Source organism: Lacerta agilis, chromosome 10, assembly GCF_009819535.1.
Source record: "Lacerta agilis isolate rLacAgi1 chromosome 10, rLacAgi1.pri, whole genome shotgun sequence".
Classification (NCBI taxonomy): domain Eukaryota; kingdom Metazoa; phylum Chordata; class Lepidosauria; order Squamata; family Lacertidae; genus Lacerta; species Lacerta agilis.
Window position 1 is genome coordinate 69,826,167 of NC_046321.1, and position 21,344 is coordinate 69,847,510.

Here is a 21,344-nt window from a genome sequence, read left to right on the forward strand (position 1 = left end):
GGGGAAGTTTGTCATAGCTGTTACCCATTTATTATCTTTTGATCAGCTGAATAAGTGCTGCTGGTTAATCAGTGTTAGTGTTTTTGTTTTAAATGCAAGTTCTTACAAAAACTAGAGGTGGCAAGTGAGAGAGAGAGGCATGCCTCCTCCTCTCTTCCCTCTTCTGATAGGGAACCTGCTGCGACATCTGCATCAGCTAGAGAAAAAGAGCACATCTCTTTTCCAAGCTATTGTCTTATTCATATGCAAATTTGTGCATATGTTATCAAAGAAACCTCTTGTGGATTTTGTTTTTGGGCTTGTCATGGGCATCTGGGTGGTTGGGAACCAAGGGAACAGAATGCTGGACTAAATGAGCCTTTGTCGTGATCCAACAGGGGTCTTCCTATTTTTTTAAATGGTGAGATAAGACCCCCCCCCCAAAATGTCAAGGCCAAAATGGATCAGCCTGTTCAACTATCACATTCAGGATCTACCGGTAAGAAGACATGTTTGCGACTATGTGACCTGCCTTATTCCTGCGTCATTCCAGGCAGCCTTGCATCTCAAGAGCAAGGCATATGATGCCTCTTCCACAGTGTCTAAAATCCCAAAGAAAGTTAGCAAATGTATAAAAATTCAGATATGCAACAGCAAAGGATGAGATTTTGTTATTTTAAACATGCACAAGTCAGTGCAGACAAAAGTGACAAGTTCTATTGGGAAATTTTCATAATTCAACTAGCATTGCAAGCATTCAACATGAATGGCAATTAGCAGCCTCATTGGTTTAGAACAGGCCCGTCCAACTCCCAAGAGTGACCTATCCATTGTCATTGAGGATTTACCAGAGTTGTTGACCTTTTTTACGGGGGAATTACATAAATCGCTCACCTTCAACTCCGCCAATAACAAACGCACGCGGTGCTAGAGCCAAGCAGCATATTCCACATTGAAAGAAGAATATGCCCAACTCTGCTGCCCACTTGATGCGACAGAGGGACAGAGCAAGCGGGCGGAGACATTCATTCCGTATTTAATTTAATCCCGCGATCGACCAGGATCACCAGGGGATCTACCTGTTGATTGCGGTTGACCGGTTGAACATGTCTGGTTTAGAACAACTGGGTATGAAATATTGGCTGGAAATTGAGCTCATAGTATAATCTGCTCCTCACACCCCACAGTGTGGCCTGTGTTTTAGTCTTTTAACAAAGTTAAAAAATACAGGACAAAATTTCGGCCACCTCCTTTTTTGTGCATGCAAAACGTACCTTCTGCGCTACTTAGGAAGATTTAGCAAAATGATGGCCTGTTGTATTATTAAGAATCTGGAAACAAAATGCTAATTTCCCCGCCAAGATAATGCATTTTCTTAAATAAGTAAATGTGGCAGACAAGATGAATTTTCATTGAATCTGGAGGAAGCAATATTGTCTTAAGACATGTTTACTACTTCCCTAATGGCTGTCACACAAATGACATTTCATTTTGATTTGCTTTCAAATTAGAGCCTAAAGAAAATGTGCAGTGACACAAAAATCTGCACCGTGCCTGTGTGATTATGCACAGTAATTTGTGACCTAAGGCCTATTTTGAAAATCATATTCTGAATTTAGGACATTCTATTATTTGTGTGTATTTTCCAACTTCCCATCTTTTTGTAGCTGCAGTCTTGAGCAGGCTTCCTCAACCTTGGCTCTCCAGATGTTTTGAGACTACAATTCCCATAATCCCTGACCACTGGTCCTGCTAGCTAGGGATCATGGGAGTTGTAGGCCAAAAACATCTGGAGGGCTGAAGTTGAGGAAGCCTGGTCTTGAGAATAAGCTCCTCTGAAAATAATGGAATTTATTTCTGAGTATAGGATTGAAATGTATTTCCACCCATGGTATTATACAACCTTAGACATATTTACATAAAGAAAAGTCCTTTCTCTCTTTTGGGTTTGTCAATAAGTTGCATAAAGTACATCAATCAAAATGACAGATGGCATATTGGCTAACATAGATCCCAATCCATTCTTTGTAATGAAGGCAACAGGATTTTTTGCATGATGAAAATGTAGCACTTCCCCATATTTTAGTTGGCATTGTTTGTAGGTAACTGAACAAAACAGGAGTCACGAACTAGGCAGAGGTCACGAACACAGGAACTAGGCAGGAGTCACCGGAAAAAAGGCAGGACAAGCAACACAACCACGTGCTTCTGCAGAGCAGTTGCAGACGCTGCAGAATGGGCCAGCTGGCCTTCCTTAAGTAGCCGGCTCACTCCCACGCCTCTTGTGGGCTGCAGCTGTCTCCAATTGCCGCCTACGCTTCTCAGCTCGGCGTTCTACAGCTGAGAAGGGAGGAGGAGAGGGAATCAGCCGGTTCCCCTCCTGACTGGGGCCTGCTTCTGGCTTGACTTCTCTCTCCTGTCCTGGTCTTTCCCCCTCCCTATCAGATTCTTCCTCTTCCGAGGAGTGCTGCCACCAGTCTTCCCCAAGTATGAATTCCTCAGATTCTTCTGTGGGTTCCGCCTCATCGGGGGGGGGGGGGCTTGCCACCACTCCTCTTCATCCGGCTCAACCCTGACAGGTAACCTAGTCAGATGGGTGGCATATAAATTCATTCATTCATTCATTCATTCATTCTTCTTCTTCTTCTTCTTCTTCATCATCATCATCTTGTGCAGCTTGAGTGTTATGAATCTGTTGCAGCATGTTAGGCTGAGTGGACTTTTCTTTGGTCTATAGGGCCAGCCTTACTAGGCCATAGTTGGCCTGCTAGTTGCTGAGGGCCATACCTCAAACACATTAAATACCTCACACATTAAAACTCTGAAGCACACACACACACGTACACTATGGCCCAGTTCAGACAATCATGTTGGCTTAATAGGCTGATATCATTCATCCTGCATCACCCCAGACTATAGTAAGACAGGAAGTCCCCAAACGGCCATAGTTTTCCATTTGGTTTGAACTGGGAAACTATTGTTACCAGGTTCAGAACAAGGCAGGATCTTCAACCATATTTTAAAACTGATTTAAGTTACCAGCCTGTTTGGAACCTGGCATCTATAGTTTCCCAGTTCATGTAAAACAGGAAACAATGGCTAATTGGAGACTTTCTGGCTTATTGTGGTGTGTCAAGAAAGAAGGCAGAAAGGACATCTTCCAAAAATGTTTTATGTAATATACATACATATAGATCAGTTATACAAGATATTTCATGCATCTAAGCTAATATTTCTTAAGATTTAATGCTTACTTTAAACACTAAGAATAACTGCACTAAAAATGAGGACTGTACTATGAAAAGCCAGTGTGAAGTAGTGTGTTTTCTGGACATAGCATCCTTGGACCAGCCATGCTCTCTCAGGTAAGGCTGCTGTGAAGATTAGATAACCCCCAACCTTACTGCTCTAAGCACCATGTCCCCAACCAAATACCCACAGGAAGCCAGAGATGTAGACTGCACAGCTGCAGCCAGCCACTCACTACCAGGCATGGAAAGCAGAGGGTACCAGCACAGGAACACGTCTGGACTATGGGGTCCATAGTGCTGAAGCAGGGCAACTGAACCCTGAAATGCTAGATGTGTGAATGTGCCCATTGCCAGCTACATCAAATATTTCTAAGGAATCCCATTGGTTTATAATCCATTATTATTATGTTAGCTCCTTAAAGGCTAACACAGCTTTTGTGGGATAAGATTTTGTAGGAATAGGCTCACTTTGCTAGATGCATCTGATGGTCTGGTACACAGGCATGCCTTTCCACTTTGTGGAACTGCATAGAGACTACGCAACTGGGGCTGGCTATAAATTCAGAATTTGTTTAGAGCAGTGTTTCTCAACCTATTTCTGACTTTCCCCTTCCAAACATGTTTTCTTCCTGTGACCCCCTGTCCTAACGGTAGAAGGGTAGCTATTTAAATGTGTGCTTTGTTGAATAGTTCATTATTGTTACACAAGATGTATACCTCTTTAAAAGTCAGAAGGAAATCTCGCGACCTACTTTTGCAGCTGTGAGGAAGTACAGCAGGTGTGGTTAAGTTTATGTTACTTGAGTTGTGTCAGCAAGCAGGTGTAGTATATAAGGAGCGCTGTGTGCTTCTCTCTGCACCCCCTGGTGGGTGGGTCACTGGTTGGGTCATCTTTTGTAAACTTAGTATAACTTCTGTTATTATTTCTATAATTAAAATAATTCCCTTAATTATTTTCAGTACGTGTAGTTTCCTCAGCATGTCTTCTGCAGAGCCATTACTCTGCTCAATTTCATAACATGCTTTTTTGTAAATATTTAATTTATACCAGTAATTTTTATAATTTATACAAAAGACAATTACATAAAAAGTTATGCCTTAAGTATTTCTCGATCAATGTGACCCTTGTGCTTGAAGACCAGAAACAAGCTTCTTTATATCCAGTTCTATTGCTGTGAGAGATAACCACACCATGCCCCTTGCTCTGAGGGATAACTGCACCCACGCACTTGCCCGTGACAAACGAGATGCAGACAGCTTGGTGCACGCAGTGGAGGAGTGTGGGAGAGAGAAGGAAGCAGAAGCGACGCTGACAGAGTGTGCATGATGCTCCATCCACTGGGAAGCACAGCCACTTCTCTGTCCACTCTACTTCTCTGTTTTCTATTTTCTTCATTTCTTTTGTGTTTTATTTTCTCAGTCTCTTCTGTTTCCTGCACTTCTCACTTCCCTTTGTGGCCCCATGTCTCATGCTGTGCCCCCCCTACACGATTTTCACCTGCAACCCCCTTGGAATATCCTGGGGGGCCCCAGGGGGTCATTTGGCCCCCGGTTGAGAGATGCTGTGTTTGAGTTTATGTTGCAGGAAAACATCTGCTTGATGATTAAAAAGTGAGATTGTGTTTCTCCACACACAGTTATATTGAATCAGAGACTTGCTGCACCATTTTGCCTTCACTCAAAACTTGCTCACTCCTCTTCTCATTCGGACCCTGCGATGTCCTTTCTGGGCGTGCATCCCTTCACTGGCTTCCCAGCTCCCTCTGCATCAAACACATACTTTTCCTTAGCTTTAAAGCTTTCCGTGGCAGATGCCTTTTTTCTCTGTCTCCATAACCTTACAGGTATACGTCTCAAATCTTCTCCTTTAGCTCCGCAGCCCTCCCCTCCCCAAAGATGTCTTGCTCCCTTGAACAGCGCCATCCATTCATTCTCTGAAGCTCAGAACTCACTCCTAAAGCACCTGCGCTGCTGTCACATTTCTCTTCCTTCAAACTCAAATCAAAACTCATTTTTATCAATAAAAAGCCTTAGGCTCATGACTTTTAGTCTTCCTCATGACAAATGAAATCAATCCAAAGTATGTAAGTGAAACAGCATTTGTTCACCGCTTGTTACCTTTGTCTTTCCCATTCCTCCTCACTGCTGGTCTGTTACTTGTTTCCCACTTCCCTCCCTCATCTACAGGTGGACACCCTCTTTTTATACTATTGTGTAAGCTCCTTGAGGCAGTGAACTGATTTTGTCTTTTTTTGTTGCCATCATGCCCTCTAAATCTGTAATAACAATCCAATGCCTCACGGTTACTTACTCCTGCTGAACGAGTTGGTCTGATTCTGTTTTTCCTGTTCCCATCTCCTGCTGGCTTTATGCTGTAACTGCTTCCTGGGCAGAGAAGGCCTGTGGAGAGAGAAGAAAAGAAAAAGAAATGGAGTGGGGGGGGGGGGAAGAGATACTGCCTTTTGACTAACATTATAGCAGTTCTTTAAATATATATATCTTAAATAAAATTCCAACTCCTTAGGATTTAAAACTTGTTACTAATGTGTACATCTATTCAAAGGTCCTAATGCCTCAAAAGTAGATTTCTGATCTTTAAAACAGAATAAAATTATATTCTGGTTCCTTCAAAGACTGTTATAAATCTTTTAACGTTTAGCAAACAATTCTGGAACAGAAACTATATTTACCGGTAAGCACATTTATTTCCCAATACACTGAAGATAACCATTTTCATTTCCACCTGCCTCTCACTGTTGTGACAGTTGGGTCTATGGATGTGTCCAGAGGACCTTCTAACCCTGCTTTGTCGGATGAATGAATTTTGAGTAATGTAGACAGGTCTGTAAGCAATTTATCCTGATATAATGCATTTCTGTACATTATTTTCACAAATATATTCATTTGATGCACATTTTCCCCAATATATGTATTTTTGTAAACACTGGTTGGCTGGAGAACTGCATCACGAAAGATGGCTGTGTTTCAGTTCTTATTTTGATTTGGAAACTGCAAATTTGATAAATTTGATAAATCTGGTTTTAAATGAGAACAGAATCAAATTTCTCCCTCATCCCTATTTCTGAAACAGAGGGCTTGAGCAAGTGATTGCCATTCAGTTCCTGGTACTCTTGGAAGAGACGGCTTATCTCAGTTCAGGTCTGGGTTTAAACTTTTTGGTGTAGAAACTGCCTTTGTAGATAACCTATGCTGGGAGAAGAACTGGGGGAGTTGAATAGCAATGAGATACAAAAATTAGCGCTTAAAAGTGAATGTGTGTGCACCATGGATTGCCGTCTCCGTAGTTCTGAATAGCTGATCTGCACATACAGCCTTAGCACCTGCCTTGTGGTGTCCATAGGCTTCAGTATAAACTAAACGGACAAATTCTCTTAAATAAAGTCATTAATCATTGTTTTCTTGGACTCCAAGTTACACAATGTGGCTATAAAACTGCTGGTAAATATATTAGATATGCAAAGAAAATGCAGTATCTTAATAGCCACATATTTCAAAATCACCAGTCTGCCAAATGATCACTAATAGCTATAATGCATTTGAAACAATAGTGAATTATTTGCACTGAAATAAAAGGAGAATAATGATTGTACAGTATTTGTCTATTTGTTCTGCACAGAAGGAAAAATACATTTTGATATGGGTTTCTATGAAGACTTGCCAGAAAAAGTATCACTACAGCTTCCAATACACAGTGAAACAAATTTGTAACATCCTAGTTATTAGCTAATAATGTGGATTAAAAACAAAACTAAATTAACCACTTTTAGGCAACACTAGCTCTTGGTAGGAAAGAATGGGGTGCCCTGTTAAATACAAAATAGCAGATTCAAGTACTCAAAGTATTTTACAGCACCTTCATTATCACAGTAAACATTACAATAAATTTGTACAGTGGGTCCAGGGGCGATCTACTCTGAGATGAATCAAGCTTAAGCATCAGGGTCCCTAATCCCAGAGGGGGCCTGATGTGACTTTAGTCCAAATTGCTTAAAGGTTCTAGGTCTAGTAGACCCAATTATGGGTTCTCTATACCAAATGTGTTTAATTCTCCCATTGAAATCAGTGAAACTTAAGTGAAAAGTACCTAATTTTGGCAATAAGAGCTCTGCAGTTGAATGGCTATAGGGGTGGAGTGGAATGGCTGGTGACTGAGGCTGGATGAATGATTGCATGGGTGTCATGTTGTTTGAATTTTATACTATATTCCATTGTAATTTTCTCTATCTTATATTATGTATATGTATATAGATTATAGATTGAATTATGGTGCTGGAGGAGACTCTTGAGAGTCCCATGGACTGCAAAAAGATCAAACTTAGCCATCCTTAAAGAAATCAGCCCTGAGTGCTCACTGGAAGGACAGATCCTGAAGTTGAAGCTCCAGTACTTTGGCCACCTCATGAGAAGAGCAGACTCCCTGGAAAAGACCCTGATGTTGGGAAAGATTGAGGGCACAAGGAGAAGGGGACGGCAGAGGATGAAATGGTTGGACAGTGTTCTCGAAGCTACCAACATGAGTCTGACCAAACTGCAGGAGGCAGTGAAAGATAGGTGTGCCTGGCGTGCTCTGGTTCATGGGGTCACAAAGAGTCGGACACGACTGAACGACTCAACAACAACAACAACAACATATAGATTAAGTTACAGGTAGGTAGCCGTGTTGGTCCGCCATAGTCAAAACAAAATAAAATAAAAAAATCCTTCCAGTAGCACCTTAGAGACCAACTAAGTTTGTTGTTGGTATGAGCTTTCGTGTGCATGCACACTTCTTCAGATACCTGAAGATACCTGAAGAAATGTGCATGCACACGGAAGCTCATACCAACAACAAACTTAGTTGGTCTCTAAGGTGCTACTGGAGGGAATTTTTATTTTACCTTGTTTTAACATATAGATTATGTATTTTTTACCTGATGCTATTGTACTTATTTGTACCCAAACCAACATGCTATGCAACAAGCTTTTTCTTAATTTTAACCGCTCCTTCTGACATGTGTCCCTGGAGACATTGAAACCTTTTCCTTCAGTGTGTATGTGTCGTCGTCCCCCGTCCCCCCCGCTTTGTCTGGTGTTAACAGCATTTGAGCAGTTTCTTCACGCTTGCTTCATTAACAAGGCACAGTCAATATAGGTCTCTCCCAATGGTGGCTCAATGTGTCATTTCAGCTTTCCAAAAAGAGACACCCCTGCCAACGAACATCTTGTACCAACACAACAGATGTGTTAGCAATAAGTGTCAGCAAGGCTGATGCAAAAGAAAATCCTCCTAGAAATCTTTTGCTCTTGTCACTTTCTCTAAATTCCTTCTAACTGCCAGTATTTTAAAACAAACAAACACCACTCTTCATTCTCTAAATGTCCTTTAACTCACCGGTATCTGGATCATGCTTTACCAGCTGAGTTCTCATTTGGCGGGACAAGTGGCTCCCATCACTGCTCGCCAGTATGTATCTTCCCACAGTGTAATGGGGATGTGTGGGAGAACTTGGGTTTTGGCACCAGGAACTTTGAACAGGGTACAGGATGGGTGGCTTCTTTTCTTCCCTGTAGAAATAGAAGCAAGAGGTTTCATACCGAGTCTTTTATATGTACTGCTGCATGGGGGTTTTTGTACACTGCAGTGCCCACTACAAATGACAGGGTTCTCTCTGTACATTCCCATGATCATTTATTTGGTTTAATATCTCCCCCTGAATTCCCGTTTAACCAAGAGAATTTCTAAAATAAATTTTGGAGGTGGAGAATGTGCAGTTCATCATAGCTTGACTTTCCCTTGCAGCTTTTCCCTCTTCTATTTTTTCAGTGCACATGGGTGCATTTACAAAACACTGCTGGAAAAAAATATTGATGTGATCCTATGTGAGCCCCACCCCCAATGCTATTTACCTAATTAAAATTTCTCCCCCTTTAACTATTTTGCCATAGAGGAAAACTCACAGGTAACCATACGATAGCTTGCATGTTTTCTCCTGCAGGTCACAGAGCAGCTTCACAGGAGCAGTTTTAACTTGGAAAACATTAAAGTTTTCACTCCTCCCCCACTGATGTGATCCAGATCCAATCTGGATTCCTCACATGTGGTATTACTTCCCTGCCCCTTAAAATAAGATCCTAAATATAAATAGTCTGATCTATTTAAATATTTTAAATAATACCTGTTATTAACATAATAAATGTTGGCATTGGCTCTTCTTCTGGACCTCATGTTCTTTGCTATGTTTGCTTCTTTCGTTGTCAGCTGGTATTTATTTCACCAGAGTCTGACCCTTCTAGAGCTTCTCTGGCTCACCTCAGGGAGATCTGGGCCATAGCATACAACCTTTCAAGGCTTCTACAATTTCATGTGTTGAGGAATCAGCGTCCTCCAAAATACAGCTTTGGAAGATGATGTTTTAGCAAACGGACAGCTAAGAATTTACATGCAGAAAGCTTTATCCAACTAAACTGCTTTAAATTAAAAGACTATCATTCTACCCTGCCAGCAGAATTCCAAAGACTTTGCTCATTAGACTTGTATTGAAATTGCAGGCTTTTGCATTCCAGTCTACTACAATGCAAAACCAAAAAGATGTGTTAGCTGGTAGGCTTTCCACCCCCTCCCCAATCTCCATGGACTCCTTCCATATTGATTTGTCTGTGCTGAGTAACCTCTACACACTTTCAATGAAAAACTTGCAAAAGTTTATGTGAGGCATTTTAAAATCTGAAGCTCAAGAGATCTCCAGAAAGGAAAAAGGAAAGTACTTGGAATTTCTGTTGTTGTGCTAATGCTGCCCTGGGCTTGTAAAGGAGGAAGGGTGTGATATAACCTGCTACAGTGAGAAGTCCACAAGCACCTTCTGTTGGAACCTAGTCTATGCATGAGGGACAGCCGCTGAAAGCCTCACAGAAGCCACTCTGAGCTTCCCAAAGAATAGTGAGGAATCCTTATGCCCTAATAAACAAGCCATTTTAATTACCGTATTTTTCACTCCACAAGACACACTTTTTTCCTCCTAAAAAGTAAGGGGAAATATCTGTGCGTCTTATGGAGCGAATGGTGGTCCCTGGAGCTGAATTGCCCAGGGGCCAAAAGAGGATCATGCTTTTTATTTTACAAAGAGAAAAGGGGGTGTTGAAAGGACCCCGCTCAGCAGCTGATCAGCAAGAGATCGGGAGAGAGATAAGAGTCCCTGGCTCCCCATCGCGGGCGGTCGTGGGTCGCTTCGGCAGCGAAGCGACTCAGGCCGGCCCGGGGGTAGGAGCCCCGCTACCGCAAAGCGGGGCTCCGCTAAACCGCGGGTCGAGCGTCCCGCGGCATGGGCTCTCCAGCGAGCCCGCTATGGCACCGAACCCTTCCCCCGTTCCCCCTGTAAAGGGGGAGTGGGGGTGAAGGGACCACGGCGCCGGGCTGTGGAGGCGTGCCCCAACCGGACCGGCGAAGCGGCGGCCGCCGCTCGCGATGAGCGAGATCGTTCTACCTGTCAGAAGGAAAACAGAAGAAGCCCGTTGGCCGTGAGTACGCTAACAATTGGACTTATTTTTGACATTTGGCGCTCCGGGAGCTACAATGGAAAGGAAGCCCGTTTTTTTCCCTTTGTGTGGAGAGAAAGTAACTGCTTTTGATGGTGACTGCTGTTGCAGTGGTGGATACAATGTGCTGAATTTGACAAGTGAGATTGGTTACAACCCTTTCGGGGGATCTAAGTTGGTGGAAATATTTCTTCTTGAAGTGGATAGAATGTAATCTTTTCACCCTGACTCCAGGGAAAATGGCTGCGGAGACTTGTGACTGAGATGGAAAAGTACTGTGACTAAGATGGAAAAATACTGAAATCTGATACCCTATGCCCACTTCTACCATGTTGGGTTTCGCTTTCAAGCTGGTTTTAGACTCTGGACTGACTCACGAACAAAGGATTATTTTTTTGAACTTAGAATTGCTGAACCAGAAATTAATTTTGTTGAATCAGGATGCCAAGTTATATCCCACAGGAAAGACTCTTCAGAACATTGTTAAAATGGAAGAAAACCTTGGCAGGGAACTTAAGGGAATTATTGAAGTACAAAGTACAATGCTTTTGCAACTCCGAGAAGATGAAAAATCCTGTTGGGGTGAGAGACCCAGGATTAGAAGACAATTTATATCCAATTTCTGGGGTGAGAGCCCAGGAATGATGGGGAAAAGATTTATATATCTACGATTAGAAGATGAACGGAATTTTGAAGCGGAGATGCTGGAAGGTGATGATCTGTGTACCCTGATGCTCCCTGTAAGGACTGTTATAGACTGCGTCTGGAACTGTGGACTTATAAAAAAAGAGGACATTCTGAAAAATGGTTTTGGTGTAAGATGGAGAAATGTCTGGGGGGAGACCCCGAGATGGCGAAAGAAAATGGTTAGAAAAGGGATAGGGTGAAATACATTAAATAAAATTAGGATGGTTTATTATGGTACCCTGAAGCCGGTGTGTTAAGATTTTAAGTTTTTGAACTAGAGAAGAGATATCTGAATTTCTTTATTAGCAGCAGTCTAAGTGAAAGAAGATGTATGATTTGATACAAGAAGTAATATGTTGTGTTATGTAGTTATATTATTAATTATTATGAAGCTATATTTGGAACAGATTTGATTCAAGTTAAGAAGTGATAGATTATTTTGAAGTAAAAACTAGATTTTAAGAAGTATGTTCTTAAAATTGATTTTTGAATGATTTAATTTTAGAGATGAGAAGTTATTAAAGTAAAATTAGAATTGGAACCAAAGGAGAGAAAACGGGGAAAGTCACCTAGTATAGATTCGAACAAGAAAAGTTTTTTTTGTGTGTGTGTAAACAAGAAAAATAATTATTGGTGTGATGTGTATTTGTTTTTATTATGGTTTGATTGTTGTGTTTGGGTTTGGGTTAGTGTTGGTGTATGTGCTTTGTTGTTCTTTGTTTTGCAAAAACCAATAAATTCTTTATAAAAAAAGAGTCCCTGGCTCCCTTTCAGCCCCGCCCTCTTGCTCCGCCCTCCTTTGTTGAATGTGCTGCAGAGGGAGGTTGTTTGTTTCCCCAGTGACATGTGACTGGCTGATTAGATTATCTGTCTGGAAACTGTAGAAAAGGCTCCCTTTCCTTTAGAAGCTGCAGAAATGTGAGTTGAACCCCATAAAAATGGGGCTTTTCCTCTTTGCTTTTCCCCCTTTGCAAAAGGAGCTTTGCTTTTCCTCCTTTGCAAAAAAAAGCAGCAAAACTTTTAGCTGATCCTCAAAAACAGGGCTGTTCCCTTTACAAAAAAGCTGCAAAACTTTTAGCTGATCCTCAAAAAAACCAGGGCTTTTCCCTTTGCAAAACAAGCTGCAAAACTTTTAGCTGATCCTAAAAAAAAGGGCTTTTAGAGGAGGAAAACCAGAAAAATGTTTTTTTCTTGTTTCCTCCTCTAAAAACGAGGTGCGCCCTATGGAGTGAAAAATACAGTATTAGCATAGGTGCCAACTCTATGGGACTGAGGACACCCAAGCCCCTCCCCCATATATTGGGATGGGGCTGAGGCCCCCCCAATCTTGAGGGGCTGGCTGTGGCAGGCCCTGCTGGACCTGACCGTGGCTGCGGCAGGTCATGTTTTGTGAGCAGGGTTGTGCCAGAGTGCCGAAGGTCCAGCACTCTGGCGTGAGCCTCTGACAAACCCAGAGGGCTAGTGTCACACTCTTGCACAGAGCCGTAGCTGGGTGATCTTGTGCCCCTGGCAGAACTGTCCAGATTGCGCCACCAGCCACGGACAAATTAGCTCTTCTTTCTGCCTCTCCCCCACCCATTCAATTCACCCTCTATTAAAAACCATTTCTTATGAGGCAATAATTGATATTTATATTTATGGACATATTTTAAAGCCGGTTTTGTGCCCCCCAATTGCCTGCGCCCCTGGCGGGGGCCCACCTCACCACCCTCTAGCTATGGTCCTGCTCTTGCACCACTTCTTTGAGGCTGTGATCTTTGTGGCACCCAAAACCTAACAGGTAAGAAAAAGTTGGATGGTATGATCTAATATGAACCGTTACATAAATAATGAAAATTGATTCAGGTGCAATACCGTAGAATAAATTCTGGTTCATTTGTCCCTGTAAGATTTTGACCAACATTTCCCTGCCACTTGTCAAACGTCCTGGGTTGCCACCGGTCTTTTTGCTGGCGCATGCCAATAATAGGCTGTATTAAATTTCTACAGATTCTGCCACCCTCTTCTCCTTCCTTTGTTTGCTTTTGGTTCCAATTGATGGGGGTAAACCAAGCGACAGCCTAGAAGGAGAAGAGTAAAAGCTTAAATTACAGCACTGCATGTTCAGGCAAACTGTTTCTAGGACCATCAGGCTGCCCAATGTCACATACCTTGAAATCCCCCAAAGGCATCAAGAAACAAGGCAGTCCTGCCCATTCCTATCCAAGGCTGGTCTTGTTATCGGTGGCAAGCAGGGATCAGTGCTGCCCAGCAATCACTGACGATGGGATGGGCAACCTCAGAGGAGTTAAAGGAGTTAAAGGTGTATGGTTGTTGTTTTGTTCCAATCTGTAAGCTGTTAATCCTAATTATTTATTTTATGTGCTTAGTAAAAGGATTGGAACAATGTTTAATTCTTAAGGGTTTCTATGCAAATTGGAGTGTCAGAGGTGGAGGAAGCATACTATAGAAACATATTAGACACCAGATGAAACGTTCCTTTGGCTGATTAATATTCTATCCCCTTTTAAATGTGTTTGTGGTTATTGGTTTGTTCTTGTTCTTGTTTTTATTGTGTATTTTGTGTTCTCGTTTTGCATTTTTAGGTTGCATACTGCCCTGTGATCTTCAGATGAATACAAATTTAATAAGTAATAATAATTACTATTCTAGGTCAAACTATTTGTCCTTAGTGCCCAGCAGCTCTCCAGAATCTCCAGCAGAGTTCCTCCTCAACATGTTACCTGATCCTTTAAAATGGAGATGCCAGAGAATGACCCTGGCACCATCTAAGTGCAAAACACATATTCTGCCCCTGAGCCAGGCTTCTGACCAGCTTGTACCTGCACATCAGCTGATCAGTAACTCCTGAATCTAGGGAGGAATGAAACTGTCAACTTTGGTTTCTCATTTTTCCAGCCTTAAATTCAGTTCTCTACATTCCTTCATTGTTTTTGCAATTAAAATTCATTAGTATTTTAGCACATGGTTCTCCCAATACACACATTTCTATATGCCATTATGCCTAATATACACATTTGGGCAAGTGGTTTCTCTAAAATAATGTATTTTTGTATGTTACTTCCATGAATAAATGCATTTTTTACATTTTTTTAAATAAAAAAAACCTACATTGCAAAATTTGAAGAAGTGCACATTTTGAAGGATAGCTCCATTTCAATGAATGTATAGTTTTTTTGGGGGAAACAAACCAAATTTCTCTCTTCTCTCACCCGGCATTCTTTCCTTCTTTACCAGCTATTTGATCTGGTACTCATTCTTCCAGGTGAGATGAGAAATGCCCCCATATGAGATGTATCCTTGGGACAGAGGTGGATTGAGGGCAGCGTGGTTCAGCTGCAGTGGTACGGAGCTCAGAGGGTGTCGCAAGGGGCATCACAACAATGACTTTGAACGAAACGCTAGAGGAGGGAGGTGCAAAATTTTGGCACCGCCACTGCTTGGGAGCAGTAGCTGTGTGTGAAGATCTGTCTAGAATATAATAATAGGAGTAAGTATAGTGGCACTGGTTTTTTTTTAAACAAACAAACAAACAAACAAACAAACAAACAAAAACTGGAACTCACTGGGGTTCAGTTCCAGCACCTTAGAATGGGGCCATTGCCATTCTAAGAAAACATGGTGAGTTCTGGCACCTCTATTTTCTAGGAAAATAGCTCTGATGTGGCATAATCATGAATGTTTGACATTCTCCACTTGACTGACCTAATGCTTGTTGTTCAGGGATAGGAAACGTGATACCTGCTGAAATTTCCTCTTCAACATAGCTGTTAAGGTCCCTTCAAAAGCCCTGCCCTGCTTTCCTTCTTATCACCTTTTTCTCAGAAGTGCCACATAGCCACTTTCTCTGTTCCTCCCCTTTCTTCTAATGTACTAATCGGAATTAAAAAGTGACAGCTAGGTTATTCTATCTGGGGGCTACGGTGTGCTTAAGGGTACAGTGCAAAATTAATTATTAGCTTTTGTCAAGGCCTTTGATCAATAAGCCTTATCTCTAATTAAGATCTGGAACAATATGGTGGTCAAGTTTTAAGAAAGCCAAACCCAAGGAAATCCCAGTTTACTATGTAAGAATCAGAAGGTAGCTATCAGAAGCAGGGGTGCCAACTTGAATAAAATATTTTGGGGCTTAGGTAAGCCATGCCCCATATAACTGATCACAAGACAACTTTTTTTGGGGGGGGGGATGATCTCCTCAAATATAGGATCCTATGATCAGAAGTACCTGCCCAGAAGGATTGCAAAGGATAGTGGTGCATTCTGGGCCTGCTTTAAACTTGTCCAGGTCCTTCCAGAGATAATCTGTTGGAGGTTTTGAAGGCCTTTTAGAATCCGCAGCCCAGACCTGCAACAACGAAACAGTAAGCATAACATAACAGCAAATGCAGTCTTCTCATTACTAAACCTCTCCTGCAATGCACCTTGTTATTTTGCTCACCGTTACTGAAGAATTAGCCTTCATTCTGATCTTTGGGGGGAATTTGAAGATCGCTATTGGATGGCCGCCAAAGTTCTGCTGGAGTGTATAATCTCCAATGCCCTCTTCTTTATTAGGAGAACTGTTCAGTATCTTCACATAATAGCCATGCGAATGAACTTCAACAATTTTAAGGTTCCCAACCGCACTAAAAATAAGAAGATAACTGAGTTCAGTGTTTCTCAGGCTCCTGGGAACAACTGTCTCTATACTTATACTGGGGTTACTAGTATAAGTATAAGCCTGATTGTTCCCTCAAGCCCGCCCCAGACAGCCCTCCCTCCACGCCACCTTGCCATTGGCCAATTCGCAGAGCAGGATTTCAAGCTAGGAGCGTGAGGTGAAGCTTGCGTTCTGGCAGGGATCAGACGCCAACACCCAGCCCTGCATCGTTGGCAGGAGGCAAGGCGCTGGCCATCCTGCAAAGCCACTGCAAACCCACCGCAGTAATTTTTGCATTTACTCATTGAATTGATTTGCTTTGGCTGTAGTGGTTGCCGTATTTGTGGGGCCGGTTGGAATTTGCCTACCAGGCGAATTGGCTATGACCTGGACATTTTGCCTACCCGTAGCAATCATCACAACTTTGGCGGTTTCGGCATTGGGTAACCCCATCCCTGCCTGCCGCAGGATCTCACACATTAAGGTTTCACACATTGCTTAGAAATGCTAACAATGAGAGGCCTGTTTATTCAACAAAATTCAATAAAAAAGAAAACAAATGAGAAAAAGAAAAAGGAATTTTTGGACAAAAAAATTAATAAAAGCACCAAATAAAAAATAAATAAATAATAAAACATGAGATAAATTTTTTACAATCACAATATTCTATGTTAATTAATGATGAAACAGCATGGAAAATTAAAAAGACAAAACAGTTTTTTTTAAAAAAACGCCAATAAGCCAGGGAAACTCCTGGCATGGCAATTGAGAAAAAGTGAACAAAATAATTATGTAAACAGGATAAAACTCAATGGTAGAACAACAGAGAAAACAAAATAAATAAGGGAAGCATTTGTAAAATATTTTTCTGATCTTTATAAAAAGGGAATAGAGAAGAAAATATCAACTGAAAACTATGTAAAAAGCAGTAATCTCCCAAAATTAACAGAAGAACAAATGAAGATTTTAAATGCAGAAATTTCATCGCAAGAAATTATAGAAGCAATAAAACAAGCAAAGACAAGAAAATCTCCGGGGCCAGATGGAATAACAGCCAAATATTATAAAAAATTGAGTGACTAGCTTGTGAACCCACTGTGAACCCACTGAAGGATACTTTGAATGAAGTATTAAAAACAGGTGTAGTCCCTGTTTTGTAGATTACAAATTATTTGCATTTGTCGAAACAAAATAAATTTTTTTCCTTCCAGTAGCACCTTAGAGACCAACTACGGTAAGTTTGTTATTGGTATGAGCTTTCGTGTGCATGAACAGTTCTTCAGATACCAATGCACAGGAAAGCTCATACCAATAACAAACTTAGTTGGTCTCTAAGGTGCTACTGGAAGGAAATTGATGGACAGATTATGAGAAAAGGACAACAGAGATTTTGAAAAAGAGTGGAAACCTTTTATAATATATTTGCAGGAACAAAATAAGAACATGGACTTGATGGCAGGACTTAAATAAACAGGCACACTGTTTTGATATATAACATTTAAAACAAAGAAGAAATGATATGGTAGATTGGCTGAAACAGCAGTTTGTTGATAAAAGGGAAACAACCCAGAAATGGAAGTTGCGGGGAGCCCAGGAAGGAAGGGGTAAAGATGTGTTATATGTATGTTATTGATATGAGATGTTTGTCTAAAGAGAAAAGAAAGTCTATAAAAAAAGTAAATTTTTTTTTAAAAAAAGAAATGCTAACAATTCAGCGGTATATAAATGCCTTCAAACAAGCAAGCAAGCAAGCAAGCAAACAAACATCCACTTTCACAGAAGTGGGGCTGTCAACAAGAGTTGGAACTCCAGTTCACAACTTGGGTGCTGTAAGCGTAACAGCAAGTCAGACACTGTCCTCCAACAGGCATGGGCAAAAACAGTTATCTCCACACATGCCTGCTTGTACCCTGAGATAATCCCCTTCTCTGGCTGCCCATGATCTGAGCTGTGGCAGAAAATGGGGAAAGGCATGGGCTTTCCCACGGGGGGCAGCTGCCCCCCCCTAGAAGCAGAGTCCGGGGAGAGTCCGGGGAGGGGAGAGGCCCTGACTTGGAAAAACGTGGGACCTCTCTTCGTATCGCAAGCTTCTGGTGATATCAGTCTGTATCTGCCAGGCTTTACCCATCAACAATGCATTGCAAATCATTGCATTGCGTTTTCCCCCTGGGCTTCCTTTAGAAAATAGGTAAATAAGTCGACCGGTGGAAATCAAGCGATTGTGCGCTGCATTTTAATTATGCCCCCCCCCTAGAAACTCCTCCGAAACTTGCGCTGCTTGGTGCACACTTTCCTCACTGCGGTCTCATTGGTGCGGAACGCGCTCCGTCCCTGTCCAAAGAAACAGCGCCTCCCTTTCCAATTGCAGGCTCACTCGAGGGGCAGGGGGGGGGAAGCTCCCCCCCAGAAGCAAAAAATAAATAAATGCCCATGCCTCTGCGCCTTTCCTAACCCGAGCCCCGGCGCCTTCGTCGTGAGAAAACCCTCCTTCCCCCCCCCCCCTCGTCTGCTGCTCCTCGGCTTGATCCAAAAGCTAAACTTAGTTGGAAAAAGTTAGCAGCGAAAAGGCCAGAAGGAAAGCGCGGGGCGGATTCCGCCGGGATCTGGTGCTGCTGCGTAAAGCCAGCAGCCAGACACACACGCACATCCAGAAGGGGTGGACTGTTCTCTCTTTTAAAAATAAAAATAAATGAGGTGTCCAATGTTTATTTAGGAGGTTGCATTGGGCAAAAGGCCCTTCTTCTGAGCTACGCCAATAAAACTCAGAGACTAGAGGAGCTAGGAGTCCATTTTGTTTTCTTCTCCGCTGCAACCCGGACCCAACACACACAGACCACACAAATCGGGCTGCAGGGTTGGCAGAGAACCAGTCCCCTGGAAACCCACACAGGCCCACACAAAAAAATAAAAATTCATAAGGCTTATTTGGTTTGCAACCCATAAAGTTACAGACTCACCCAGACGCACACGGAGCCCTTGCAGGCTCACCCAAAATCACACGGAGCCTATCTTGGCTCACCCAAAAATCACACGGAGCCCGTGTTGGCTCACCCAAAAATCACACTGAGCCCATGTTGGCTCACCCAAAATTACACAAACACACAGAGAGGTCGGTTGCGTCCACACAGTGAATCTGTTCTATTTTGACCGAGACCTGGGGACCCTCTCAGAATCACACAAACACACACAAAGAGGCTGGTAGGTCCACACAGTGAATCCGTCCTTCTGACCGAGACCTGGAGACCCTCTCAGAATCACACTGAGCCTATGCAGACTCACCCAGAATCACACGGAGCCGATCTTGGCTCACCCCAAAATCACACTGAGCCCATGTTGGCTCACCCAAAAATCACACTGAGTCCATATTGGCTCACCCAAAATTACACAAACACACAGAGAGGCCGGTTGCGTCCGCACAGCGAATCTGTTCTATTTTGACCGAGGTTTTTTTAGCTGAGGTTCAGTGCCAAGTCTTGCAGCAAATTAAACAAAACTAAAGCCTTAATATGCAAGGATTTATTTGTTTAGAATCCTGTCCTCTATACAGCAAACCTCACTTTGCTTGGAAAACCCTCTCAAAATGTGGCAAATCTTACGGGTATTTGGCTTTATCTTTATATGCATATATTAGTAGAAGACATGTAACTAGAATAAAAATAAAAATTCAAGCAAATAATTGTAAAAACTACCGTAATAAAGCACTGCTATAATTATATATAATTTTCTTAAAATTTTGGTTTCATTCGCCTTTTCCGTGCTGAAATGTCACAACCTGAAGGACCATGGCTTGCCCCCCCTAGTTTTGATTCTGGGTACGCCCCTGGGGAAAGCCCGGGCTTTTCTGTGGTGGTGCCCCACTCACAGAATCCTCTCTTCCCCCCATGGAGGCTCATCTGGGGCCTACTTTGTTGTCATTTTGGCATTTTAATTTCACCAAGCCTTTAAATCTCAGCATTTTTAATAACATGTTTACATTCTACTGCTGCCATTTTTGTATGATTGTTTTTAATTGTTTTGTTGTATTTTTGGACTTTATAAGCTGCCCTGAAAACTTATTTGGTGAGGTAAAAATTACTAGCTAAATATCTGAGGAAAGTGAGAGAGCATTTCATGTTCAGGAGGACAGAGAAAGCTTTAGATGTGTGTACAGCTCTCAGTGTGGGACTGGACAGAGACCACAAATATGAACTTTAAATTTTACTAAATATGAAATATGAAGCACCTCTAGCTTTTGCAGCCTACTTTCCCTGCTCACTTTCCCCGCCATCTCTGACTGATCTATGGCAGATTTGGAGTCTTTGCTCAAGCAAGTAAGAACATGAAGAGGACAAAATGATTAATGGTGCGGCACGGTTGCCACATCTTTTTATTCAGTGGAAAAATTTAAGTGGCAATGCAGTTCTCTGGGTTGCAAACGCACAACCCTATTTCCTGAAAATATTTTTCCTAATGTTTGAACAGGTATGTATTCGTTGCACTTGTGTCCCCTCCTTCTTCCAAAATATGCTGAGAACACCAGCTGCAACTTATTACAGTCCTGAGAGGTAAGCAAGGCTCCCTGGATTTACAGAAGCCATCCCAGTTTCTGATTTATCCTGGAATGCCCTGCTTTTCCTTAGGAAGTTCCTATTTTCATCGAAGGAATGTAGGAGGGTATGGAGTTATCTAACCCCCAAGCCATTAATGTATAATGTTTTATTATGTGTGTGTGTGTGTGTGTGTGTGTGTGTGTGTATCTCCATCCACCCAGAGTAGCTGGGGCAACCCAGTCAGATGGATGGTGTATAAATAGTAAAATGATGATGATTATGATAAAATAGGATGTCCCTATTTCCAGCAGAGAAATGTTGGAGGGTATGCATGTGGTGGGATTCCAACTCCCACCCGCCCATCACTGTTCACCATGCAGGCGAGGACCAATAGGAGTTGAATTCCAGCAGCACCTGGAAGCCATGGGTTTGTTTCTCCATTCCTGCCAGGGCTGTAGGCGCAGGGCAGAAGTGCTTTTGCACATTACAGAAATGGGGTTAGGCAGAGACTTGCTCCAGGTCCCAAGAGATGGCTGAGTGGGGATTTGAACCTAATAATGTAAAGCCAACATTCTAGTCATAGCTCTTTATATCAGCACAGCCTGCAACAATGAGCAAGAATAAAACTGCCATGTAAAGGAAACCAACAGCTGCGTTACAATCTTGCCTTTTATGGTTGACAGAACTAAGGATGGTTCATGTCCCTTTGAGACAAGACACAAGTAA

At 42.2% G+C, this 21,344-nt stretch overlaps 1 protein-coding gene across 1 annotated transcript in view; it reads right to left on the bottom strand.

Moving 5' to 3' along the window:
• LMNTD1 (lamin tail domain containing 1) overlaps nucleotides 1–21,344 on the bottom strand; it is a 179,890-nt gene that overhangs the window by 38,729 nt on the left and 119,817 nt on the right. Inside the window, exons 6-10 of the mRNA XM_033163258.1 lie at nucleotides 15,889–16,075; nucleotides 15,676–15,795; nucleotides 13,305–13,510; nucleotides 8,623–8,795; nucleotides 5,542–5,630 (exon numbers count right to left, since the gene is read on the bottom strand). Of these exons, the coding sequence (XP_033019149.1) occupies nucleotides 5,542–5,630; nucleotides 8,623–8,795; nucleotides 13,305–13,510; nucleotides 15,676–15,795; nucleotides 15,889–16,075 (775 nt within the window). The remainder of the gene's footprint in view (nucleotides 1–5,541; nucleotides 5,631–8,622; nucleotides 8,796–13,304; nucleotides 13,511–15,675; nucleotides 15,796–15,888; nucleotides 16,076–21,344) is intronic.